Raw genomic sequence first — 22,512 nt, forward strand, 5'->3', positions numbered from 1 at the left:
AGTGACTTTTTAAAATCCATTTTAAAAAGAAAACATAAATTTAAGAAAAATTACTGTTGCAATATTTTAAAAATGATTACTTTGGAGAACTTACAACAGCTTACAATTATATCACTCTTGTCCACCTTTGTGTGGACAGTTGCTCTTTTAAGCCATTTTAAAAACACAGTAACCTCTAAACTTCTACGTTTACTGTAAAGCTTGTTTTTCCTGTCCCTGCTATTTTAAATTTCAAAAATTCCTTCGAGCTTCTTACTGGTTTCTGGGTTTGGCACGCACAGGTACTTTCCAGCTGTGAGCACGCGCTAGCCTGCGTCAGAACCAGTCTCACCTGTATGCTCGAAACGCCCCGCCCCTTTTCGCACATTGCCCAATCAGCAACGAACTGCTGATCGTTTTTTTTTTTTTTCACAGACCGAGCTGCTGCTGCTTTAATATGCAATGAGCAGCCGAGCGGGCAGGTAAAACACGAGGTGTAGTTCTAGTGTAAGAGCTCTGGATCAAAGTTTCATTTGATCAGCAGGGAGATCATTTATTAGTATTATTACTCATTTGTGCTGCTGCAAGAACCTACCTCTTTAGTGATGGCGAGACGAAATGGGAGGAAGAAGAACCAGCTGCCAGACCTTTACTATGAGGGTTACATGGAGAAGAGGTCCTTCAAAGATAAGGTAGATCCTGCAATTCTGTTTATCTGTTTTTGTTTTTGATTGTTTGTTTGTTTCATTAGTTTTTCAAAGATACATTATTGTTTTAAAACTGCATAATCCCCATTAAGAGGCTGGAGTTGTGACTGCTAACATAGTTGCAAACCAATTGTGGTGATAAAAGAATGGACTTGTGACTAGAATCAATTACTTGTTTTGACTGGATGTTGATTATGTTATAAAAATTAGACACAGAGCATGGAAAGGACAGTGTGTGTGTGTTTGGGTGTAGGACACTGAACTGGTGTGGTAATTAAGATGATGCAAAATGAGGAAAATGTGGATTAATCTCACTGCAATGTCCCACAGTAATATTTCAATTTCACATATTTATTATCTCTTGAAACTCTTTTTGAACGAATGACAGCTCGTCCAGTGTGATCAGCGTTTCAAACTGTGAAATGCTTTTTGTTAAATGATTCAAAACCAACAACTTGCTTTGGCTTCTGTCTTTAAAAACATCAGACAATAGCATGTACTTTGCAGTTTTTGTGCTTTTTTTTACTTCACTGAAAATTGGATGAAGTTCAGCAACATTTAGTCGGATGCATGACTTACAAAAATGCTTAGTTTTCTGTTGGATAAAAACAAAACTCTACAGAAGAGCCGACAACACGTTCTTTTATGTGTTATAACCATTTTATGAAAGAAAAACAAACAAACATTGAATGAGTAAAAAAAAAATGTATTGATGGTTTGGATCTGCAACTGGAAATCGGTTTTGTCCAGGAAAAACCAGATTGGTGCATCAGTAGCTGGAATACATCTTTTCTTGTTATTATTATTATTACAAATGAATGTTTGATATTACAAAATGACACCGCAAGTGTATGAAAGTTTAATTATCTGTGAGGAAAGCAGAATATAATAATTGGACCTTTCTGCACAGTTGCATGTCCGACCGGTCTGATGGCTTGTCTGACTGCTCTGTGTTTTGCAAATATCGGAGCAAACCAAAGACTGACCGGAGATTAAAGGGTCAAACAGGCGACACGAGCTCTAAACACAACCAATCCTGAGGCCAGTTTGTTTGAGGATGATAATCTGCTCTTCCCAAAAATGCCTTGGAAAGTTTGACCTGACATTTCTGGGTTTAATCTCACTGTTCTGTTGATGTGGTTGCATGATTTGGACTAGATCCAGCCAGTTCTACCTAATTACTGTTATTTATATGACACATTGTTTCTGATGTTGACTCATAAACACCAGTCTAGATAGTATCTGCTCCGGTCACAGTGTCCCTACTTACTTCCTTGTTGTTGTTTACCACCTTCTTCTCTTTTTTCCACCTTTTCTTTCTGCTCAGAGTCAAAATGTTTTCGCTGTTGGTTTCACGCCGTGTGTGTTTTTTTATTGAGCTCGTCTCCTTGTGTGTTTGCGCAGACATCTCGGAAGCTGTGGACCTGCTTGTGTGGGAAAACACTTTTTTTCTTCAATGACAAAAGAGACGAAGATGTGAGTTTCCTCGGAGACATGTTCCAATAAAACCCCCCAGATTTGTCTGTTACTCATTGCTCTTTGCTTGTGTCATCAGTACGTAGAGAAGCTGGATCTGTGTGGACTGGTCTCGGTGACGGACGACAGCAGCCCAGATCCCAACTTGGACGCGGCCAGATTCAACGTTCAGATGACGAAGGGAAACATCAAATTTACTGTGAGTGGATTCGTGCAGAATCACTCCTCCTGTTATTTGGCTTGTTCAAATTAATTTAAAAAAAAAAATGTATCTAGATATTAGTGTAAACTTCTTTTCTTTTTTTTTCTGCAGGCCTCAAATGCAGAATCTCGGGAACTTTGGAAGGGATATATCCACTCTGTGGCTAAGGTCTGTCCTCTTGTCATTGTTCACATTTCACCATATTGTGTTCCTCCCACTCCCACTCGCACAAGTGCACACACCCCTGGTTCAAATATGAAATTGTGTCTTCCCGCAGATGGAGGTACCCCTCACCCTGAACCTGCTGCCGGGTCAGGTCCACATCCTGAGAGAGACGGTCCAAAAGGAGAAGGAGAGGCTGATAAATCCAGAACCGAACCAGAGTCCTCCTGCTGCTGTCAAATCAGAAATGCCTGCGTGAGTCTCACTGGAGTAAACCACTTCTAAAACGAGATGAAGAAGAACAAATGAGTGAGGGAGTGAGTGGGGTTTCCCTGTGCTTCGATGCAGTTGCTACTACGAGGTGCCTTATCTGGAGGCCGAGCTGCTGCTGGAGAGAGAAGCCAGCAAAGGAAACCTGCTGCTAAGACCTGGGAAGCAGAAGGGCTCCTTCGCCATAACCACCAGACAGGATCTTGAGGGGTAAACACACGTTTAAAGCCGCTATTGTGACAACAGCCACAACCAGATTTCCCCTGGGACATACATTTCCAGCTGCGGCGTGCAGTCGACCGTGTTGTTTGTTGTTTTTTATTATTATTATTCAGTTCATCGGTCTCTCTTTCAGACCGATGTTCCGTCACTATCGCGTACTTCCAAAACCAGAGGGAGGCTTCTACATTGCTGTGGACAAACCTGTGAGTATCGATCGTATTAAATTTTCACCACATAGAAATAATTGTTCAAATATAGTTTCCCTTTAATTGTGCAGTCAGACAAGCGTCTGAACACAAACAATGCAGCATCTTGGGGAAAAAAAGGATTTTTTAAGGTTGCAGCCAAAATAATTATTGTGGATTGCAAAGTAGTGCAGTAGAAGAAAAGTTATACATTGGTTTTTGTTGTTGTAGATTTACAGATAAAAGCTACATAACTGTGTTGTGCATTTGGATTTAAACCTTTTATTCCTAAAATGGATAAAGGGAGGGAGATGGTTTAGATCAGAACATATATCTGTATATATCTGAACATATATCTATTTGGCTCAGTCAAAGTTCAGACCTAAATCCAGTTAAGTTCTTTCTTACAACTATTTTTTATTAACGAGTTGCAAAAATACCAGCCTTCAGATGTGCAAAACTGCACGACTTTTGAGACTTTGGCCCCGAGAGCCTTACAGGTGGGGGCACAATACAAATGCACTCCTCGCTTTTCAGGTTTTTGTTTGTAAAAACAGATCCCAGATCAAATACAACGGAGTTCTCACTTATAAAAAGATGAGAAGGTTCAAGGAGTGTGACTCCATTTCCAAGGAACTCTAATGGCATTTGTTTACACGGAGCCCGGCGGTAATAAAACCTTAGTCAAACCTGATGCACTGGATAGCTGAAGCTTTTTATGACGTTGTCATGATAGTGAATGAATGAGTTGGTTTATGAAAATCCTGATCAAGCCGGAGGCGACTGCCAGTAAAGGTTGAGGCGGCTGCCAAAATGTTGTGTAAATTAAAGACGTGGATGAATGACGTTTCGCTTTAACTAGAACAAGTTATGAAACAAGAGACTTTAAACTCAGCTTTCCAAAGTTTGTGCACACATGACCCGCGCTGCAGACTCCGCGCTTTTGTTTCCTTATTGGATTGAATTGCTTTACAGCGGTTAAGGACGTTGCTCTTTGTGCAGGTCCACTTTGACTCGCTGCATGACGTGGTCGCCTACATGGTGGAAAAAACCGATGGATCTTTGACTCCCCTCAACATCGAGGCTCATTACGACAAGAACATCTGTATGTCAAACTGATTTTCTATTCTTTCCCCCCCAAACACACACAAACTTGCTATTTGTTTTTATTTAACTAAGTATTCGTAATCAAATTGTAAACATCCTTCCTCTCGCAGCTTTTATTGCATCTGATAATGAAAACGGTGAGAGGACCCAGCGGGCTTTGCTGCCACCAGAGCATCCCATCCCAGGTACTGTCCTTCAATGCATTGTTTTTCCATCCTTGACAATCAGCAAAAAGAGAAATTCCTCTTATGTTTCAGTCTCGTTCTTGTGATTCCAATCGGCTACAGCAGTTTCAGGAAGAATCACTTGGGAATAAGCCCTCGCAGACACGAGAAACAGAAGTTATCGCGATAAAAGTTGTTGATTTGGAAAAATAAATTCATCTCGACAGTCACGTGGATTAACACACGCGTTACCGGAAGCAGCCCTGCGTCAGGCTCGTTATCAGTGAGGTTGTTCCATGACGGCGCTGAGGTTCTGTCCGCCTCACGCTCACCTATTCAACGTCCGATGAAGCGTTCAGGGCCTGCGTCCTTCACCTTTCAGCGACTTTTGTTCTGGACTTTGAAACTAAAAGGCAAATGTCATCACAAAAGAAAGGGACAAACACCAACAATAAACATGTGAGCTCTAAGAAAAAAAAAAAAAAAAGAAGAATTTGTTTCTGAGAGAAAGAATGTAAACAGAGCCGCTTCCATCTGAAAGTAGCCATTCGCTAATGTTACAACCATAAATGTCAGAGTGCCTTACTGGGATTTTATTTGATGGACTAACGCAGGCTAATGCATAACTGTGAACGTCATTTTTTAATTTTGGACTTTAACTAGGCTATTCTGACAGAATATTTTGAGTTCAGCTCAGGCTGTGCGCTTTGGATTGTTGTGCGGCTCAGAACTGAAGTCTCTAGCAGACTTCAACTGTATTTAGCTATGAATCTTACCATAAATTAGATTCCCTGCAAAAAAACAACAACATATAAATAAAAGGATGATAATTGGATGTTCACAGATTAAAAAAACAGTCTTGCTACAGACTCTTGGATTTGCTCAGTTTGGTTGCTACGTGGCAAAATGTACATTGGCAAGGCAATTTTTTCTTACATTTTCGACATTTGGGGGGAAATAAAGGTTTTTTAGCTGTACACAGTAAAAACTGGTTAATTGTTTTCATTTTTTCTTGTCATGTTCTTAGTCATGATTTTTGACCAAGTTTTTCCAAGATCAATCATAAAATGATTCTGGATTACTAAACACACCCTGTTAAGAGTTCGTCTGTGTCTCTCTATTTTCATTCTTAATCTGAATTGCATGTTTTCTCTCTAGTTACTGGAAAAGTGAGGAATGATGAACCAGAACCAGTCGAAAGTCCTCCTGCTACTGATAAGAGTAAGTAGACCTGCCCTCAGTCATTCCATCCATCATTCCTGGCACCCGGCCCGCTTGTTCTCTGAAAACAAACTGGTGGGTCTTCATTTTTGTCCGCGTCTGTCACTGACTAACGACCTGTGTTCCAACAGAGGAGGAGAAAGCGTCTGTGACGGATGGCTGCTCCTCTGGTGAAACTCGACGTAAGTTCTTTCGTCTGACTGTTTCCAATCAGCAGAAAATAGTTTCCTTTATCCGCCTGAACTCACAGCTCGCTCTTCCCTGCGTTACATAACCAGCGGTACCAGAACCCAGGAAACTACCTCCATGTCCAGCTCCACGAACATTTGCCCCAACTCAACCGGCTGCCAAACCCGCTTTCCCTACAAATGCTCCTGAGAAGCCCATGACAGTCTCAAATCCAGAAATGGAGAAGCAGAGTAAGTCCTTATTATGCGCCAAGTTACAAGCAAGTTGATTTACCGATTATTGTGACAGACCTACGTAGTTACAAGCGCTGCACAAAAACACAAAGCCTTTGTTCCCCACCGACATTAAATCAAATTAAACTGCGGACATTTAGGATGACCAAAATTACTTCTATCTGCTAAATGCCAGAATAATGAGCAAGAATCTTTTTCTTTTCTTCAAAGTCAGAATTTAAATTAATTCAACTATATGAGTTGAATCAAAAGTTTTGAGTACCCACTACTATGTTTTTTTAGGGTTTTGGACCACTTCAGCTACACCAGCGTTGTAGCTGAACCAGGAGAAATGGGTCGCTTTGCTGCCAAACAGTTTTTCTTTTAATTCTGGCTGCTAATTTTCTGTGAGACAGAAGCCAAAGTTTTGTGACGGCCACTCCCAATCACTCACTTTGTTGCCCTTCAATGAGCTGCAACTGATTTGAGTGTTTGCCTAGGGTTGTCTGTTTGGAAGACCCAGTTGCAAAGGAAGCTTTAACTTCCTGGCTTGAGATGTTTCTTTTTTTATATTTCTATTTAGTGAAATGCAGCCAAATACCCACATAGTGCCACTATCTTCTCCAAATGTGACCCTGGTCATCATAAGGAAATATTTCAAACTTACATTTCATTAGGACATAAGGCATGTTCCAGTGTGGATAATGACATTCTAAAATGGGAATTAATGTACCGGAAGCCAAAAAACAAACCAACAAAAACATAATCATGCTGCGTTTCACCATTTGTCATTGATCCAAGTGTAAGTAAATTTATGAATTTAAAAACGTTATGACAAAAATATGAAAAGTTAGAAAACAATCTAAGGATCATGTTGCATAGTTCTGTCATTTAAGCAAGTAGAAATAATTGTAATAATCCTCACTGATCTGAAGGAGGAAGTGTTTAATCTGGTTCATCGTCATTGAGGGAAAAAACCTAATTTTTATACAGCATTTGTCTAATTTTTACTGCAAATTAATCTGCACAGAACTAAATATCTGTTTGTTTTTTATTTTTAGTTCTTCCCGCAGCTTTGTCGGAGCTGAAACTGAGGCTGGGGCAGAAGTCCAAGTTGCGTGTTTAACTTCTTCTACAATCATCCTTGTGGACAGAAACACATTGGAGCAACAAGCAGAGCTGAATGGAGGCACATGCAGATCTGTTCCTGCACGATATCAAACAGGAGTCCCGCTCCTCTTCCTCCTCCTCTTCCTCCTCCTCTTCCTCGGTTAGCTGTCTGCAGTAAAACCTCTCTGCAGATCAACACCGGATTGATTTGCCTCCTCTGGACATTTATTAGCAAATCAATCGACTGTGAAGATGGCTGGACAAATTATCTACTCGTTTCTCTTGTTCATTTTGCACTTTAGCTATTGACTAAGCCGCCTCAGACTTTCCGTTAAGTGTTTCTTTCCCTCTTACTCTTGGAATAAAATGATAATCAATTTATTTTACATACTTTTACCCAGTACAAGTAGGAAAACACTGTGTGGGTACAATACGCACACAGTATTGTATTAATACTTAATACAAAATCTGTGTGCAAAACAGAAAATGTGACAGAAATAAGGGATGGGATTCACTTATTTCAGTGTTTTTCTCTGTGAATGTAAAGAGCAAAACTCTTTGTCTCATCAACTTTGATATGACAAACTTCTCGTATGTGCCATGCAACATATATAATTTATATATAGTGAATTAATCACTTGTATAGTTTGTAATCCATTTTCACATTTACATTATTTTTTGTTACAGCTTTAACTTTTCTGTTGTCTGAAAAAATAAAAATGTCCAAAGACAAAGCGTTCTCAATCATTTATTACCTCAATTACTGATACACTATAGTGGAAAAATGAAACTATTTACAATAAATCGTGACATGTTGCCAGCATGTGAAATAAAGTGTAATTGCCTCTCAGCTGGATGAGTCGTTCTGTAAAGCAAAGCAGGCTACATTTACTCAGGAAGAGATGAACTAGAACACCAACCATTCGAAACGCACAACATGGATGTCGCAGTACAGAGTTGAAGACGTGTCCGTCCCGTGGTTCTGAATCACGTTTTGATTGGTTACCTCTGCGTGAAAAGCCTGAAAAGCGTGAAAATGTCTAATCCTAGACATTAAATGTAATCGAAGCATTTCACAATTTTTAGATATTTTAATTGACAGGATTATTCCATTTCTCTTTGCCACTCTTCAACACGTCACTTATGTAAACCGGATGTAAGCAGCTAATCCAGATAATCCGTGTCTGTATCTACGGTCGGAGCGATTGATCATTTTAAAGCAACTGGTACTGTAACTTGTAGTCACCAAGTTTCCACTGTAAGAAGCTTTCTACATACCTACCAGGTGAGTCTTGCCCGAAAACCATCACAAACATGTGAGGTTAACGTTTTCTGGGTGCTTTTGGTCAAATGAGAATAAGATTGAGGTTTTCCAGAAACCAAAACTGGAACAGCATCTTATGGCTTTGTTTAGGCCTGTTTCTCTTGTATTGATTGCATCATGAAGTCTTTGAAACATCAAGACATTTTCAAGAAAAATCTATCGGCCGCAGCCAGAGATGTTGACTCTCATTGGGACTTTGGTTGATCTTTCAAACTCTGTGCCCCTCTATGGGGGATATGTTTGCATCAAAAGCCTGAATTAAACCGAGTTGAAGCCAAAGCACAACCCAGAAGTTGTAGGAACCCAAATAATTGAGTTTCAGACCCCTGACCTACAAAACAATCTCCCTCTATGTGCTCCAACATTGTGAAATGTTGAAGAAGTTTTGTCCTATTGGGAATGAAGGCTTATATTGTAGCAATAGCTTTTCAGTGTCAGTTTATTACAATCCATTGAGAGGTGAATTATTTTAAAGGCTTTTCACACAGATTTCCCATGAGTGCCAATAAGAGAGGAGTTACAGACTATTGAATACTGCTGAGCCACACATAGGACACTCTCTCTACTGCAATCAAAGCAGAGACATCAGATGGACGGACGTGTCATGGCTTTAATGTTAGCATCGGAAAGTTTTAACAGGAAGCTCAAGACCTACATTGAATAACATATGACTATCATTTGTAACTGTAAATACCGTTGAGTAGGCAAGAAGTCAAATATCTCGTCACAATACAGTTAAATAATCCAGTTCAGTGCTGAGCTGCTTAAGTGCTGGACATTGTTTATGTTGGACTGGTTTACTGATGAGTCAACAAAGCTATAACCTCCTCATACTGAAGCTGGCGCAGAGCAGGACTTTAAAACAGAACAAGCAGGAACATAGAGGGGGGCTGCACGTGTTTGGTTTGGCCTGAGAAGGAAGGCACGGGGACGGAGCGTGACTCATAAAGCTGCAGCCGACGGCACAGCTGACCGTTCAGGTGAAGCTGAGGAAGCAGCGGCCAGCGCTAAAAATCGCCGCCCTAGCAGCTGGATGAATGTGCAGCGAGACATTAACTACTCATACTTGGGCCTAATGAGTCTCAAAGGAGAGCGACCAGCCGGCAGATTCTGTCACTCAGATCGCCTGTTTGCTCCTCTCAAAAAAAAAAAAAAAATCTAATTTCCGCCTCCATGCGAGGCAGAAACGGCCGAAATTAAGTGGTGTAACTGTTCTGCTGAGTGTGTCTCCGCCTGCAGTCGGTGCAGAGGATTCGACCTGCAGCGGTGACTGAAGCCGGGTGGAGCTCAGGGCGGCCGTCTAGGTGAGGCTGGCGTTGGAGCTGCTGGTGCCGCTGTTCTTCCTCTGGCCGCTCTGGACCGCACTGGGAACCTGCAGGCCTGTCACCACAGAGAAACTCCCGTTCCACACCTGCAGAGGGGAAGCACATCCAAGAACCGTTTTCAGATCCGTTACTCTAGCAACAGACGCTTTGAGAGAAAGTTTTCTCACCATGAAAGCTGGGATGACGGGCTGCTGGAACTTTGTTCGAAAAGTGTGCATCAGCTGCTTGGTTTTAGCGTTGTAAAACGACAGAACACCTGCAGGACAAAAACCAGCAAAAAAAAAAATCACACTTGGTGGAGAAATCCTTCTGTTCACCAGCCCTGGCTGCACGGCCCGCCAACAGTGTCAGCCATGCCCAGTCTGGATTAGAAGCTTTTTATTCTACTTTTCTTTTTCTATCCTCGGAGTGGCCAACTTTCTATTTTTCCTACCTCAATTGATATAATATGGTCTCCTGTACTTCCCGTATCTGCGCCCTCTGATTCTACACTTTTTTTCAGCCATTGCAACGATTTAGCCAGTTGCTAACAAACTGTAACATGACGCGTTTTTCAGAGTTGCCTTTAAAAGCAGCATGGTTGAGCTATTGCTACTCTTGCTTGTGTAGATTGGTTTTGATTTATTGTTTATTTTCTTTTAATAAGTATGGTTATTTCTTTTGAAAGGTTACATATGTAATAAATTAAAGGCCTTCTTACTGTGTCCTCCCCCAAAATCAGCCACCGCCCGCCCCGCTGAACTCCTCGCCGCGGTCTCACCTTCGTCGTAGTTGACGTAGACTCCTATAGTGTTCGGGATGGGGCAGTCGAGGGTGCGCGCCTTGTTGTTGTGCTTGGCGGTGAGGCTCTGCTGCAGCCAGTTGTTCAGGTGGATGCACCAGGAAGCGCTGCTCTTCCCCAGCTGGTCGAACCTGCCCAGGCTCCGCAGAGCGATGCCTACGGCGAACGCCTTGCTCTCCCTGTCCAGCTTCACCTCCCAGTACTGCTGGCCAGCGTCGATCATGGTGTCGGCTGTCGGGAGACAACAATGTACGATCAACGCCTTTCTAGAGCTGCAGAAATCTTGAACAAGAAAAAAATCTTGTTTGTGTCGCTACAGTTTTAAAGATTTAAAAAAAAAGAAAGAAAAAAAAAAGGTTTCCAGGGGTCACCTCAGATCTACCTGCCCTCCCCAGCCAAATTAACAAAATCAAGCAAAATCCATATAGATTCATTTTGCTCTAAAATTGATTGACACAAAATTTTGTTTGATTTTGTAATCAATTACAAATAGAACATGGATTGATTCTCTTCTGGACGTCAACTTTTTTTAAGGATTCATTCAAGGGACTTCATTGTCTCACCAGCTCACATTTACATGTTTACGGTCCCAGTTTACGACTTCTCTTTTTGCCACTGCACGGTACTGTTTCATCTTTACTTGTTCATTGTGCTACGTTTTTATCATGTGAAGCGCTTTGCATGCCTATCGGCCTGAATGTAGACATGCTAAAACATTCCTGTCTTTTGTCTGACAGTTGGTCAGCTGTGTGTTGCTCTCACCCAGCACGGTGTAGGACTCCGCCGTGAACCTGTCTCTGCCCGGCCGCGCTGTCGGCGCTCTCTTGGGAGACATCAGCGCCGACCTACTCACACGAGAGACGGATGCTGGAGACCCTCAAAGGAAACACCGAAACGTTCCTCGCGTGCGGCGGCGGAGTCTTACACAAACCTGGCGGGGGAGTGCAGAGGGGAGTTGGTCCTGTTCTTCTCTTTGCGGATTTCCTGCACCTTTCCTCCGCTGCTGTCCCAGTCCACGCTCAGGTCGTCCACCTTCAGGTTCTGGTGGGCCGAGCTGGAGTCCAGTTTGAAGGTGAATGCTGCGTAGACCAACAATAAGGTCTTGATTGGATGGGGATTTGCAGCTCAAACAGAAGAACTTTCTAAGCCTTTCTAAGGTCATTAGGGATGAAACGATTACTTTAATAATCCGTCTACTAATTGAGTTATCGATTAATCGTTAACTGGAGTATACAGACATTCCGTGAAAGAAAACAAAAAATATATACATTTTACACTTAAGACAAAAAAAGAACTTTGTAAATGTGTTCTACACAAAGTTTTAGCTTCACACGATTAAAAGTTTGCAAAAATAAATAAATAAATCCACTGACCCCTACAAATACCATGTCATTAAACCATCTCTTGCTATCCAATTATTAATTCTAACAGAAAAAAAAATCTAAAGATCAGATCATCAGGTATTGATGTTTAGCCAAACAGAAATGGCTGAGTTTTAATTTTAAAAGTGTTTTTTTAGCTGCAGATGCATCCTTTGCTATAAATGGTCAAGCATTCACTAAAGGAATCCTGTTATTGCATCCTAGGCATGAAAACAGCAATTAAAAAAAAGAAAAAATTCAAATAGAAACTGAGTCATTCACATATTTCAATTAATTTACAATGTTGAATAAAAAGGCTTAAGTGGTGAAATGGAAAAAAAATCTGCAGAATGTATCAGGTTTGTGATCCCATTAATTGTCAGAATTATAGATTGCTAAACTAATAGTTAGTTTGCGGCCCTGCTGGTTATCCCACCGTGGGTTTCTATTGTGACTGGCTCAGAGAACTCCCCGGCCACGGCCTTGTTGCACGCCCTCACTCTGAACGTCATGTAGCGGGTGTCGAAACGCAGGCCTGAGAATAAAAACAGGAGCACTGAGTAACTTTGGTCAGAGTTTAGCCGCGGATGTTTGGCCGCAGGCCTCCTGCTACCTGTGAGCGTGTGCTCCATCTCCCGGATCCCCTCCACCACCATCCAGGGGTAGTCCTCTCTGATGCGCGGCGGGCCCTCGTGGTTCGTTCGGCGGTGCTCCAGGATGTAGTGCTCGATCTTGTTGTCGGGTTCCGGTAGGGTCCAGACGATAGTGGCGGTGTTGTCACACACTTGGCACTCTGACACCTGGATCTCTGGAGTGGCGGGAACTGAAACGAGGAGGGCGAAGGCGGGTGACAATTCCCCTCAGACTCATTTCAGAACAGAAACAGGTTCTGGAAAGGTCAAAAGGAGCTCGTCTCTTATTGTACTTTGAAATCACAGGACAGCTTCAGGCATCACGTTCTCCCACCAGGGGGCAGGCTTCCACCATTCAGGCTGACTGCGGTAAACCATGCACACTTTCCACCAAGGGCAAGAAGCTTGCCCTCTACAAAACCCATTTCCTGACAGCTGACCAGTTAACAGCTGTACATCATGAAACAGTAAAACCAGCAGCGAACAGCAGCTACTGGTGGGCCCGAACTGACTATGAAATCCCTGTTAAGTTTTCAAAACCAAGGTTCCTTACACAGGTGTGAAATGACAGATCTTTGTGGTTTCCCTTCAGAGTGCGACCCCTTTCACACTATGAGTCGTCATTTGACTCATTGTCATACTTGCCGGCTAAGTGGAGCACATCGCAGGAAGTCCACATGTTTGACACAAAGCCTTTGTTTGGCTCCAAGCTCCGTTTTCAGGCTGTGCTGCAGACAAAGGCCCTCGCTGTGTGCACTTTTTCCTCACCTTTGTGTCATCAAAAGATCTAATTTTACTTTTGCAAGTTGCTTGCTGTGCAGCCTTTTGTAACCCTACAAGTTTCCGAAGGATGTTAGTATCACTCAATTAAGGCTGAGTACAATAATTTGGACATGTAAAGACAGTACTTTCATAAGACGACAGAAACGAGGTAAACTGAAGTCAAAATAGTTTGAATATTTTTGCTGCACAGGTGAAACCTCATGCATTTGGTGTTCTGTATGAATATGGGCGATAACTGCCTACAAAAGAAGTGCTGAAATAACTTTTTAGTACTTTCAATAAGCCTGAAAGTTAGTTCTGGCTTTTAGTTACAAAAATAAATATCTGGATTTTTTTGCTACTTTAATACAGAGACACTTTCACCATTAAAAGGCTGCGGTCTGTGTCACGTGACCTGAACACCACAGATAAATGCAGCTGCAGCGTGAGAACAGCTAAAGAACTGATAACTCAAAATAATATCATACAAACCTCTGTGAGTTTTGCCCGTACAAAATTAATTTGAACTGTACTGTATTATGTTACGAGCTAAATTATCAACGTTACAAAACAAAAAGGTAGGAATAGTGCCACTAACCTGCAACTGCTTTACATGACATCGTCAGCAGGAGAAAGACGTGTGTTTACTAAAAACTGCAAGCCAAATCATAGCTTAGAAGAAAAAATAAATATAAAGCTAAATTGTTTCTGGTAAAAACATTCTTGGTTTGTAACTTGGCTATAGCTCTGCTAACCAAGTTGACATTGCTAGAGCTGCATCATGAGGTTTTTCTTCAGAAAATGCAGCTGGAAAAGCAAATCCTGCAGCATCATAACCACTAGTAAGTTGAAAAGAAGTTATGTAGACCGTTACAAACTGATGAACTGATTCATTATTAAACTCCAGTTTGAAGCTTCTTAATGTTTAAGTAAATTCATGGGCATTTAAATCATTACATTTTTCAAAACATCTTAATTGGTTGCAAAGAATAGCTACAGATCTGTGAAGTTATCTTCATAAACACATCAGCAGCTGCCTCTGATGTGGGAACAGTGTTATTAAAGAGTTTGTAGAAATACATGAGAACTTTAAGTGAGTCCAGATCAGCAGCTTCTGCCCTCCGACCGATTTCTCACTTCAAAGCTCCCTGAGGGATCCCAGGACAAAAACGTCCTCTACAGATTTCAAGAGAGATCCTCTGTCACGATTTCCTCGCAATCAAACTAAACTAGCTCGAGAACATTCATAACTCTGGGATTTCTGAATCAAGGACACATTGTCTCTCTTGTCTCTGTGCGATCACGGCAGATTGTACAGAGGTCGGAGCCACGATGCTCTCCACCGACATAGAGATGCCGTAAATAGTTTTCTGACTGAAATATTTGAGAGATATCTTTCTTCACAGGAAAGACAAATATAAAAAAAGATATCACACTAAGCCTCTATGCTGAAAATACACATGGAAGTATGAATCAACACATTAGTTAGTAGCTAACTACTTAGAGACAGGATGTATGTTTTATTTATAAAATATGATAAATGGCCAGAGGAAAATTCCTTCATGAAGAGTTGCAAACGTAAACACAGGTACTGAAGAAATGTAGAGAAAAATCGGAACTTTATGAGGTCAAATTAGACACTGGTGGCCATGTGAACATCTACAGGTGCATCTCAGTCAATTAGAATCCAAAAAAAAAATAATTTCAGTAATTCAACCAAAAGAAATTAGATTGTCCTCCATTAATTAAAGTAAGCTGTAGAAGGTCATCGCTAAACAGGTTGGAAGTTCTCAGAGTGCTTTACTCACGAAAAATAAAAGGAAAGTTAAGAGAAAGGAAAACCTGTGGTATGAAAAGACAGTGAGAACCACATACAGGACATACAGCTCTGGAAAAAAATGAAGAGAAACTGCACTATTGAAAACCTCCTGGTTATTCTACTAAATATTCCTGAGTTAAAACATTACTATTGTTGTTTCTAAATGAATATCAACTTGTTTTCTTTGCATTATTTGAGGTCTGAAAGCGCCGCATCCTTTTTGCTATTTTTACCATTTCTCATTTCCTGCAAATAAATACTAAGTTTTTGCTCAGAATGTCAGTAGTTCATAGACTAAAAGGACAATGTTCATTTTACTCAAACATAAACCTATAAAGAGTAAAATCAGAGAACCAATCATTTAAAGTGGTCTTGTAATTTTTTCCAGAGCCGTACGTTACAGCGTGCTGGTGTTTAGTGACTCCCGAACCAGAGACGGCATCAGAAGCGTCTTAGCTGGGCGATGAGAGAAAGGACTCAACTGTTGCTCACTGGTCCAAAGTTCAATTTTCAGATTTAAAATTTAGGATGTTATTTGGAAATCAAAGTCAAATGGGTCTGGATGAAGAGCGGAGCGCCATAGACGCCGAACTGCTTTGGTTTCCAATCAGTCCAAAGTCAGAGCAGCCGCCCTTCATCCTTCGTTCTACTGACAACCTTTATGGAAACCCTGATTTCAGTTTTACGACTTTCATCTTCCGTTCCACTTCACTGAGATGCGTCTGCATTTTGTTTCAGTCAGCGGCTCTCTCTTTGAGAAACAGTGGCGCAAACCTGGGAGAAACTTGAGCCCCTGCAGCATCTCCCTCTCCTGGCTGAAGTCCACCATCAGGTGACTCATGTTGTCGCTGGCTTTCGCCTTCAGGGAGAGACGGAAAGCCGGGGCCATCGTCACGCTGCAGAAACGAAGACGAACAAAAAAAAACAAAACAACAAAAACAAACACACAAAACATGGAGTGGAAACAAGCACCTGCTATTATTCGATTGAATAAAGACGATTCTATCTAATAAACTGAGCAGAGCTACAGAGGGATCAGGGTTCATCCAGGGAAGGGCTGACACTAGATGGTACAGACTCAAAGAGACCAGACAAGAGCGTGCTTATTGTCTAACACATGGGTGTGGTGGCTACAGGTCTGAATGCATGCAATGCTACATTATGAGATGGCTCACTGCTCGCAGGAGAGTATGACCAGAAACAAAAAAAAAAAGGGAAGCAATAGATGTCTGAGTACCGTACCTATCCTTAATGTCTTTGGCCGCCTGGGGACGAGAAGCACAGAGAGGGGGGAAGAAACAAGGAGAGAAGAGATACGGAACGATTTTTGCTTAACATGAAAAGTTGCTGAGTGGCTGAGATCAACTTGCTGCACGTGTCTAACAGATTTGTTTGTTTTTTGGATGCTGGTATTCAGCATGAAAATGTTCGGAAGAACAGCGAGTAGGAGGTAAGCAGCGTTACAGCAGCAGCAGCAGCCGCCGGCGGGGTCGGTCACCTGGGTGAAGCTGCCCGTCTCCGAGGAGCACAGCGTCTGATTGGCCAGCTCCAGCAGCTCCTCCGAGCTCTCCAGGGCTTTGGAGCAGGAGCTCAGCTGATTCTGAGGGGGCAAAGAGAGAAAGAAAGAAAAACACAGAGGAGTACATCTGTTAGATTCTCACGATTGTTTTCAGAATAATGAGGCTGCTGTGCTCCCTGCATCATTTGAGAGTCACAGCCGGGTCCCGGGGCTGCAGAATCCTGAACGAATATCCATTTAATATAAAACCTTTTTTTTTAGCATCAGCAGTTAGGTGTGAATTAAAGCTGTAAAACGCTTGATTAATGCCACTAAAACAAGAACTGCCACCGTTAATGTCAGCAGATGCTCATCTGCAGCGTTATTAACGGTACAATTTTACATGTAAATGGCCAGAAGCAAAGCAGCGGCCATTTTGAAAACTACGCTGATGCATTATGAACGTCATGTGTTGTCTGAGTCTTTTCTCTTCGTTTTTCAGTCAATTTACAACAACAAATTCACAACAAAAAAAGGAGCATAGGGTGTAAAAGTATTAGGTGGACACAACCAGCATGTGAAGAGGCAGCTCTGAATGCATGTCCATGTGTTAGAAAGGCCTAGTCAAAGTCAAGAGTTGCACAGCAGAATGGATAAAGATTTCATTTTACATGCGAAAAAGCTTTGCAAGGCAAAAACACACACCTCAAAAACATTTGCAGCTGTAATTGAAGCAAAATGTGGCTCTAGTGGCTCAGGAGGAGCTAAATAAAAACACATGCCACATTTTTCCCAAAAAAGGAGGAAACAAAACAAGATTAGGTTTTACTTTCTGTTGGACCCGCTCAAAAAAATCCAAAATAAAAGTTCCAAGTTGATAAATAACAACAACAAAAAAAGCGACAATTTTCAACTGGCAGTGGTGCTTCTGAAATATTACTGCAATACGCACAGCGGTTACCTGCAGCTCATACGTGCGGCTGGCTCTTTCCTGCTTGATCCGCGTCAGCATGTTCTCCTTCATCTCATCCAGAGCAGCGTGCAGGGAGCCGAACTCAGACTGCAGATCATCCTGCACCCGGTTGGAGTTCGCCTGGTGTCACAGCAACCAACAAAAGGAATTTTATTTGAAATCAGGGGAACGTGGCGTCAGGACACGGTCCCTCCAGAAGAGCCTGTACCTCCAAGTTCTCCAGGCTCTGTTTGAGAGTGCAGATGAAGTTGGAGATCTCCTCATTCTTCACGGCCAGCGTGTGAGTGATCTTGCGCAGAGACTCCTAAGGAAAGCACAATGAAAGCTGGTGTTATGTATGCTATGGAGAGCTGTGGGTTTCTCCTTTACCCAATCGCTTTCCTACAGAAGTGGATGCTGCACTGATAAGAGCTAAGCTGAAGTGGACACACAAGGGTTTGGGCTCTGAGCTCCCCTTTGCATCCACTTCAGAAGGGTTCATAGAGGGAGGACACTTCAGGAGCGGCAGGATGCGCATCTATAATTTGATAATAATGCACCCACACAATGATTCAGAGATGGGAGTGGACTCACATTGTTACCCAGATCAGACCTCGGATAGGTCAGCCCTCCCCTGCTGTCTACCCGCAGAGAAAGAGCCCATTCATTAATAAACACTGGCAAATGTTTGTTGTTTTGAGAAGAGCTGCGACAAGGCCCCCCCACCCGTCCCGTCCGGGACTGTTACAGTAATAACCCGTCGATAAACCACGACAGCTAACATTTCAACCAATTAAACTACTGGGAACTCCCAGTTCAGTCCCACATTCACACGACTGGCTAATTTCGCAGCCCCTCCGCCTGCTTCCTTTGTACACTACGCCCTGAAGACGGTCCTTTCCCCCCCATCAGAGACACCTGTTTCTCCGGCCACAGCCCACCTTCTGGTCTCCCATCCTCCAGTCCAGATGCACCGGCGCCGCTACAGCCGCAAACACCGACCGTATTCCGCCTCCGTCCCCCGGTTTGTGGTGCTTTAGCAAGGCGGAACTGGTACTGATGCTGCCGGAGTGTAACGCATCTTCGGACGGACACCGATCACCAACGCCTTTGGGCCGTAGTGCTTAGAGCGCATGCGTCGGAACAGGATTGTGGGTAGTGAAGTTCCCGAGTTGTGACCTGAGAAAGGGATTATGGAAAATACCTGGGCAGATTCATCTGCAATGAATTTTAAGCATTAATAATAATAATAATAATAATAATAATAATAATAATAATAATAACAATAATAATAATAATAATAATTAGATTTTAGTTTATTTCTTTTCAGTATTTTTTATTTATTCATTTATTTTCCCCGTTATTTAAAATTTGTAATCTTAGTTCTACCTCAGTCATCAGATTGTACGCTTTCTATTTTTTTAAATCTTCATTCTGATTGAAGAAGAAATATGATCTTTTATCATCACCGTCGTCGTCATTATGACATCATCACAAAGAACCAACATCTGTTGTCTGCACAGTTCTTAATTTTTATTTGTTTTATTTACTTCCCGACTTAGGTTAGTTTAACTCTTTGTTGTTGCTGTTGTCACTGACAATATTAAGTTAATTTAATTTAATTAATAAAATGGAATTTATTTCAATCACGATGACGTAGTACAGAAAAATAAAGACAAATGATGAAACTCATTTGTCTTCACTGTTATTACTAATAGTAACAATAATAGTAATAACTAAAACCAAGTGAATACATGGGAATTAAAAGATTAAATAACAATAACACAAAGAATTCAGCATAATGTAATGAAAACTATATTAAAATATGCAAATTAAAAAAATTTAAAACTGAAATAAAAGATAAACTGTAGACGGGGTAGACCCATCACCAGTTCAATGTCTTTGAAAAATACAATGGAGCAAAGCTATTTGAAATCATCAAAACATTAAAATATAATCAGTTCTTGCAGCAACTGATCAGATGTAATTATAGTTGCTGATATGATATGGAAATATTTACTGGACTTGTGCCTATCAACACTTTTACATTTTCTTTTAAGGTTTTAGGCTCTAGCGGTCTTTCTTTGAGAGTGCATTGAGAGAGAGGTGATAAATGTTTGACAAAGGTCATTGGGCCAGGACCCAAACCCATGACTGGGTTTATATACAGATTTGCGAAGTGCGATACACAAATCTGGCGACAATATTCATGTTCACCGTTTGCCACAAACCATGAAGAAGTAACTGGCCAAACAAGACCAATAGACACACGTTTGACTTGCCAGTCATAAAAAATACTACACTTAACCCTGAACACATCAGACCCACAGAAAGATTTGGTGGTGGGAGCATAATACTGTGGAAGTACTGTTTTTCAGAAGAGACAGGGAAGTTGGTCTGAGTTAATAGGAAGGTGGAAGGAGCAAAATCAAAAGGCAACACAGGAGGGAAAAGTAGTTTGAGGTTTGAAACCTGTCAAAATGTTCACCCTACAACATAACATCTGCTCTAAACACACAGCCAGGCTACAATAGAATGGTCTGAATAGAAATCATTCAGGAGTTAGAATGGTCTAGTTAAAGTCTACAAGTAAATCCAGAGAATCTGTTGCAAGACTTGAAATTTACTATGTGTCTCATTCATTTTTTCTGAATTTAAGATAATAATAATAATAATAATAATAATAATAATAATAATAATAATAATTAATAATAATAATAATAATAATAATAATAATAATAATAATAATAATAATAATAATAATCAGTCTCTGGATGTCTAGAGAGTGATTGCCCAAGATTTTCTCTTCTCTCTCTGGAAGAGCTGTGTAGTCGTACTTCTGTTTTGAAAATATCATAATATGTTTTTCTTTCAGTGTCAAGTCAGGGCACAAAATGGCAATAATTTCACTTCTTTAATAAAAAGGTTTGGGTTCTTGTGCTATCTCATATGATCTCATTTTGATCTGAACAAGTAATGAACTTCCAGTCATCCGGTTTCTATTCTGCTGCAGCTTAACATTGAGCAGAGGACTTTAGAGTCTGTGATTATTCACGTGTTTGTTGTTTTTTTGTTTTTTTTTGTGGCTCAGATACGTGTGTTGTTCACAGCTGCACTGTTTGAAGAGGGCTCTCTGTCTGCAGCGTGACACGACAGCCCACCTCAGCTCTGCTCAGTGGTGCTGTGGCTTGTTCTGTGCTTCCTGAACACAGCTATACCACCGTCTCATCTGGTTTGTAACTGTAAGGTTTTACCACCAGACTTTTCACTTCCAACACCCCATCGAACCATCCCGGGGGCCCAAAACTAACTTCTGCTGCTCTGGATGGGAACGATAAGAAATCATTAATTATGTCACTCACCATGACGTAACTTTTTCTGTGCTTATGTGATGAGGATTGCATTGTATATTTACCATTTTAAAAATAGTTAATGAAGGTCATTTAAAGTGGCCTTTTTACTCAAAACTATGTAAGACAAAATGCGACAGACTGGCGACCTGTCCAGGGTGTACCCCGCCTCTCGCCCGGAACGTAGCTGGAGATGGGCACCAGCAACCCTCCCGACCCCATTAGGGACAAGGGTGAACAGGAAATGGATGGATGGATGGATGTAAGACAAAAATACACAAAACCCCACCCATTAGAAAAATCACATAAGGGGAATTATCAATGCACAAAATGAGTAATTTGCTGTTAGGAACTGAAAAAATGTGTTATTTATGTTTCATAGTGGCAGCTCATACTACGAGTGGGATATCATTTATATTTCGTCATAGAGTGATAGTGGTTGCCTAAAACAAATGTTTCTGTTACTTTTACTTCCTTTTCTGGCTTGTTTCACTTCTGGTCTTTTTCAGCAAGATTACTAATAGTTTCCAGTTGATTTGAACCGCATCTTACTCCATTACTATAACTGCATGACTGTATAAAAAGTATTGCAAACAAGAAAACCTGACTAAAAAAAACAAACATACAGTTTTCAGCTACTACATGATTTTACCTTAGCAGCAACAACCACCAGCAAAAGTTTGAGATAACTTAGTAATGAGTCTTGCAGGATTGTTTTAATTTAGCCACAATGTTTTCTTTTTTTTTTCCGGTTAGGAGCAAGACCTGATCAAGGTCCTGCCACAGAATCTCAAGGATTGAAGTCATGACTTTTACTAGGCCACTCCAAAACTTGAATTATTTTGAGTCATTCAAAGTAATATTACAGCTTTGTCTCATTTTCCAGCTTCCGTAATTCAACTTTGTTGGATTTTAATGTTACACATCAAAGGCCAGATGTTTTTCTTTAAGATTTTCTGCAGAAGAGTCTAATTCATGGCTGAGTCAGTCAAAGCAAATCCCTCTGATTCCTGCAGCAGCGAAGCAGCCCCGGACCATTACACTACCACCACCGTGTCTGACTGTGTGATGTCTGTTGTACCACAGATGTGAAAACCTTTTGAAATGTTCCTTTTTTTAGTCTTCTCAGTCCACAGAATATTTTCTCAAAAGTCTTAATGCTCTCTTCAGACAGTTTTGATTGACTGACCACTCTTAGGAAGTGTTTCAGTTTTCTCCATTCATAGGTGATGATGGGTATCTATGCATTAAATGGGACAATAAAGAATTAAAAAAGGTTTTCTTCCTCATCTGTTCTCGATTTCGTTTAAGGCATTTAAATCATTCGTTTAAATCATTTTGTCTGCTTCATGTTGTCAGACAGCTAATTTGACTAATTTCTGAAATTATTTAATTTTGGGAAATTAGATATGAAGCACTCATTGAATCAGGTTAAAAGAGTGGAAGACAAAATTCAGCTTATATGATTGAGATATAATCGCCCTCAAATCAGATAACACTTA

The 22,512-nt window shown here is 41.1% G+C and overlaps 2 protein-coding genes across 3 annotated transcripts; one reads left to right on the top strand and one right to left on the bottom strand.

The window, feature by feature from the left end:
* Positions 1-426: 426 nt before the first annotated feature.
* On the top strand, positions 427-9,687 carry LOC114150853 (signal-transducing adaptor protein 1-like). Its single transcript, XM_028027583.1, has 13 exons — positions 427-671; positions 2,091-2,162; positions 2,242-2,361; positions 2,476-2,532; positions 2,642-2,781; positions 2,875-3,006; positions 3,152-3,221; positions 4,206-4,308; positions 4,421-4,495; positions 5,633-5,695; positions 5,827-5,877; positions 5,974-6,114; positions 7,158-9,687. Exons 1-13 carry the CDS (start codon positions 585-587, stop codon positions 7,220-7,222), a joined length of 1,176 nt encoding a protein of 391 aa, XP_027883384.1. The 5' UTR covers positions 427-584; the 3' UTR covers positions 7,223-9,687.
* On the bottom strand, positions 7,942-18,794 carry fsd1 (fibronectin type III and SPRY domain containing 1). Of its 2 annotated transcripts, none has more exons than XM_028027581.1 (13): positions 18,602-18,794; positions 17,890-17,985; positions 17,670-17,801; positions 16,709-16,810; positions 16,453-16,475; positions 15,985-16,106; positions 12,611-12,820; positions 12,434-12,532; positions 11,562-11,715; positions 11,399-11,481; positions 10,616-10,867; positions 10,023-10,111; positions 7,942-9,941 (listed from the first exon to the last, which is right to left on the bottom strand). In XM_028027581.1, exons 1-13 carry the CDS (start codon positions 18,614-18,616, stop codon positions 9,831-9,833), a joined length of 1,488 nt encoding a protein of 495 aa, XP_027883382.1. In that variant the 5' UTR covers positions 18,617-18,794; the 3' UTR covers positions 7,942-9,830. The 2 variants fall into 2 exon arrangements, with proteins under 2 accessions (XP_027883382.1, XP_027883383.1); XM_028027582.1 differs by having other exon boundaries at positions 11,568-11,715; positions 18,602-18,793.
* Between the last annotated feature and the right edge of the window lie 3,718 nt (positions 18,795-22,512).

This window comes from Xiphophorus couchianus, chromosome 9 (genome assembly GCF_001444195.1).
Source record: "Xiphophorus couchianus chromosome 9, X_couchianus-1.0, whole genome shotgun sequence".
NCBI classification, from domain to species: Eukaryota; Metazoa; Chordata; class Actinopteri; order Cyprinodontiformes; family Poeciliidae; genus Xiphophorus; species Xiphophorus couchianus.

Excerpts from the sequence above, each read along its gene's own strand:
- fsd1 (XM_028027581.1), bottom strand. Across the intron at positions 17,802-17,889 it reads AGAGCCTGGAGAACTTGGAG|GCGAACTCCAACCGGGTGCA; the intron begins GTACAGGCTCTT and ends CTGTGACACCAG. Across the intron at positions 10,112-10,615 it reads CTACGTCAACTACGACGAAG|GTGTTCTGTCGTTTTACAAC; the intron begins GTGAGACCGCGG and ends TTTGTCCTGCAG.
- LOC114150853 (XM_028027583.1), top strand. The coding sequence starts at position 585 with ATGGCGAGACGAAATGGGAGGAAGAAGAACCAGCTGCCAGACCTTTAC. Across the intron at positions 2,533-2,641 it reads ATATCCACTCTGTGGCTAAG|ATGGAGGTACCCCTCACCCT; the intron begins GTCTGTCCTCTT and ends GTCTTCCCGCAG. Across the intron at positions 5,696-5,826 it reads TCCTCCTGCTACTGATAAGA|AGGAGGAGAAAGCGTCTGTG; the intron begins GTAAGTAGACCT and ends GTGTTCCAACAG.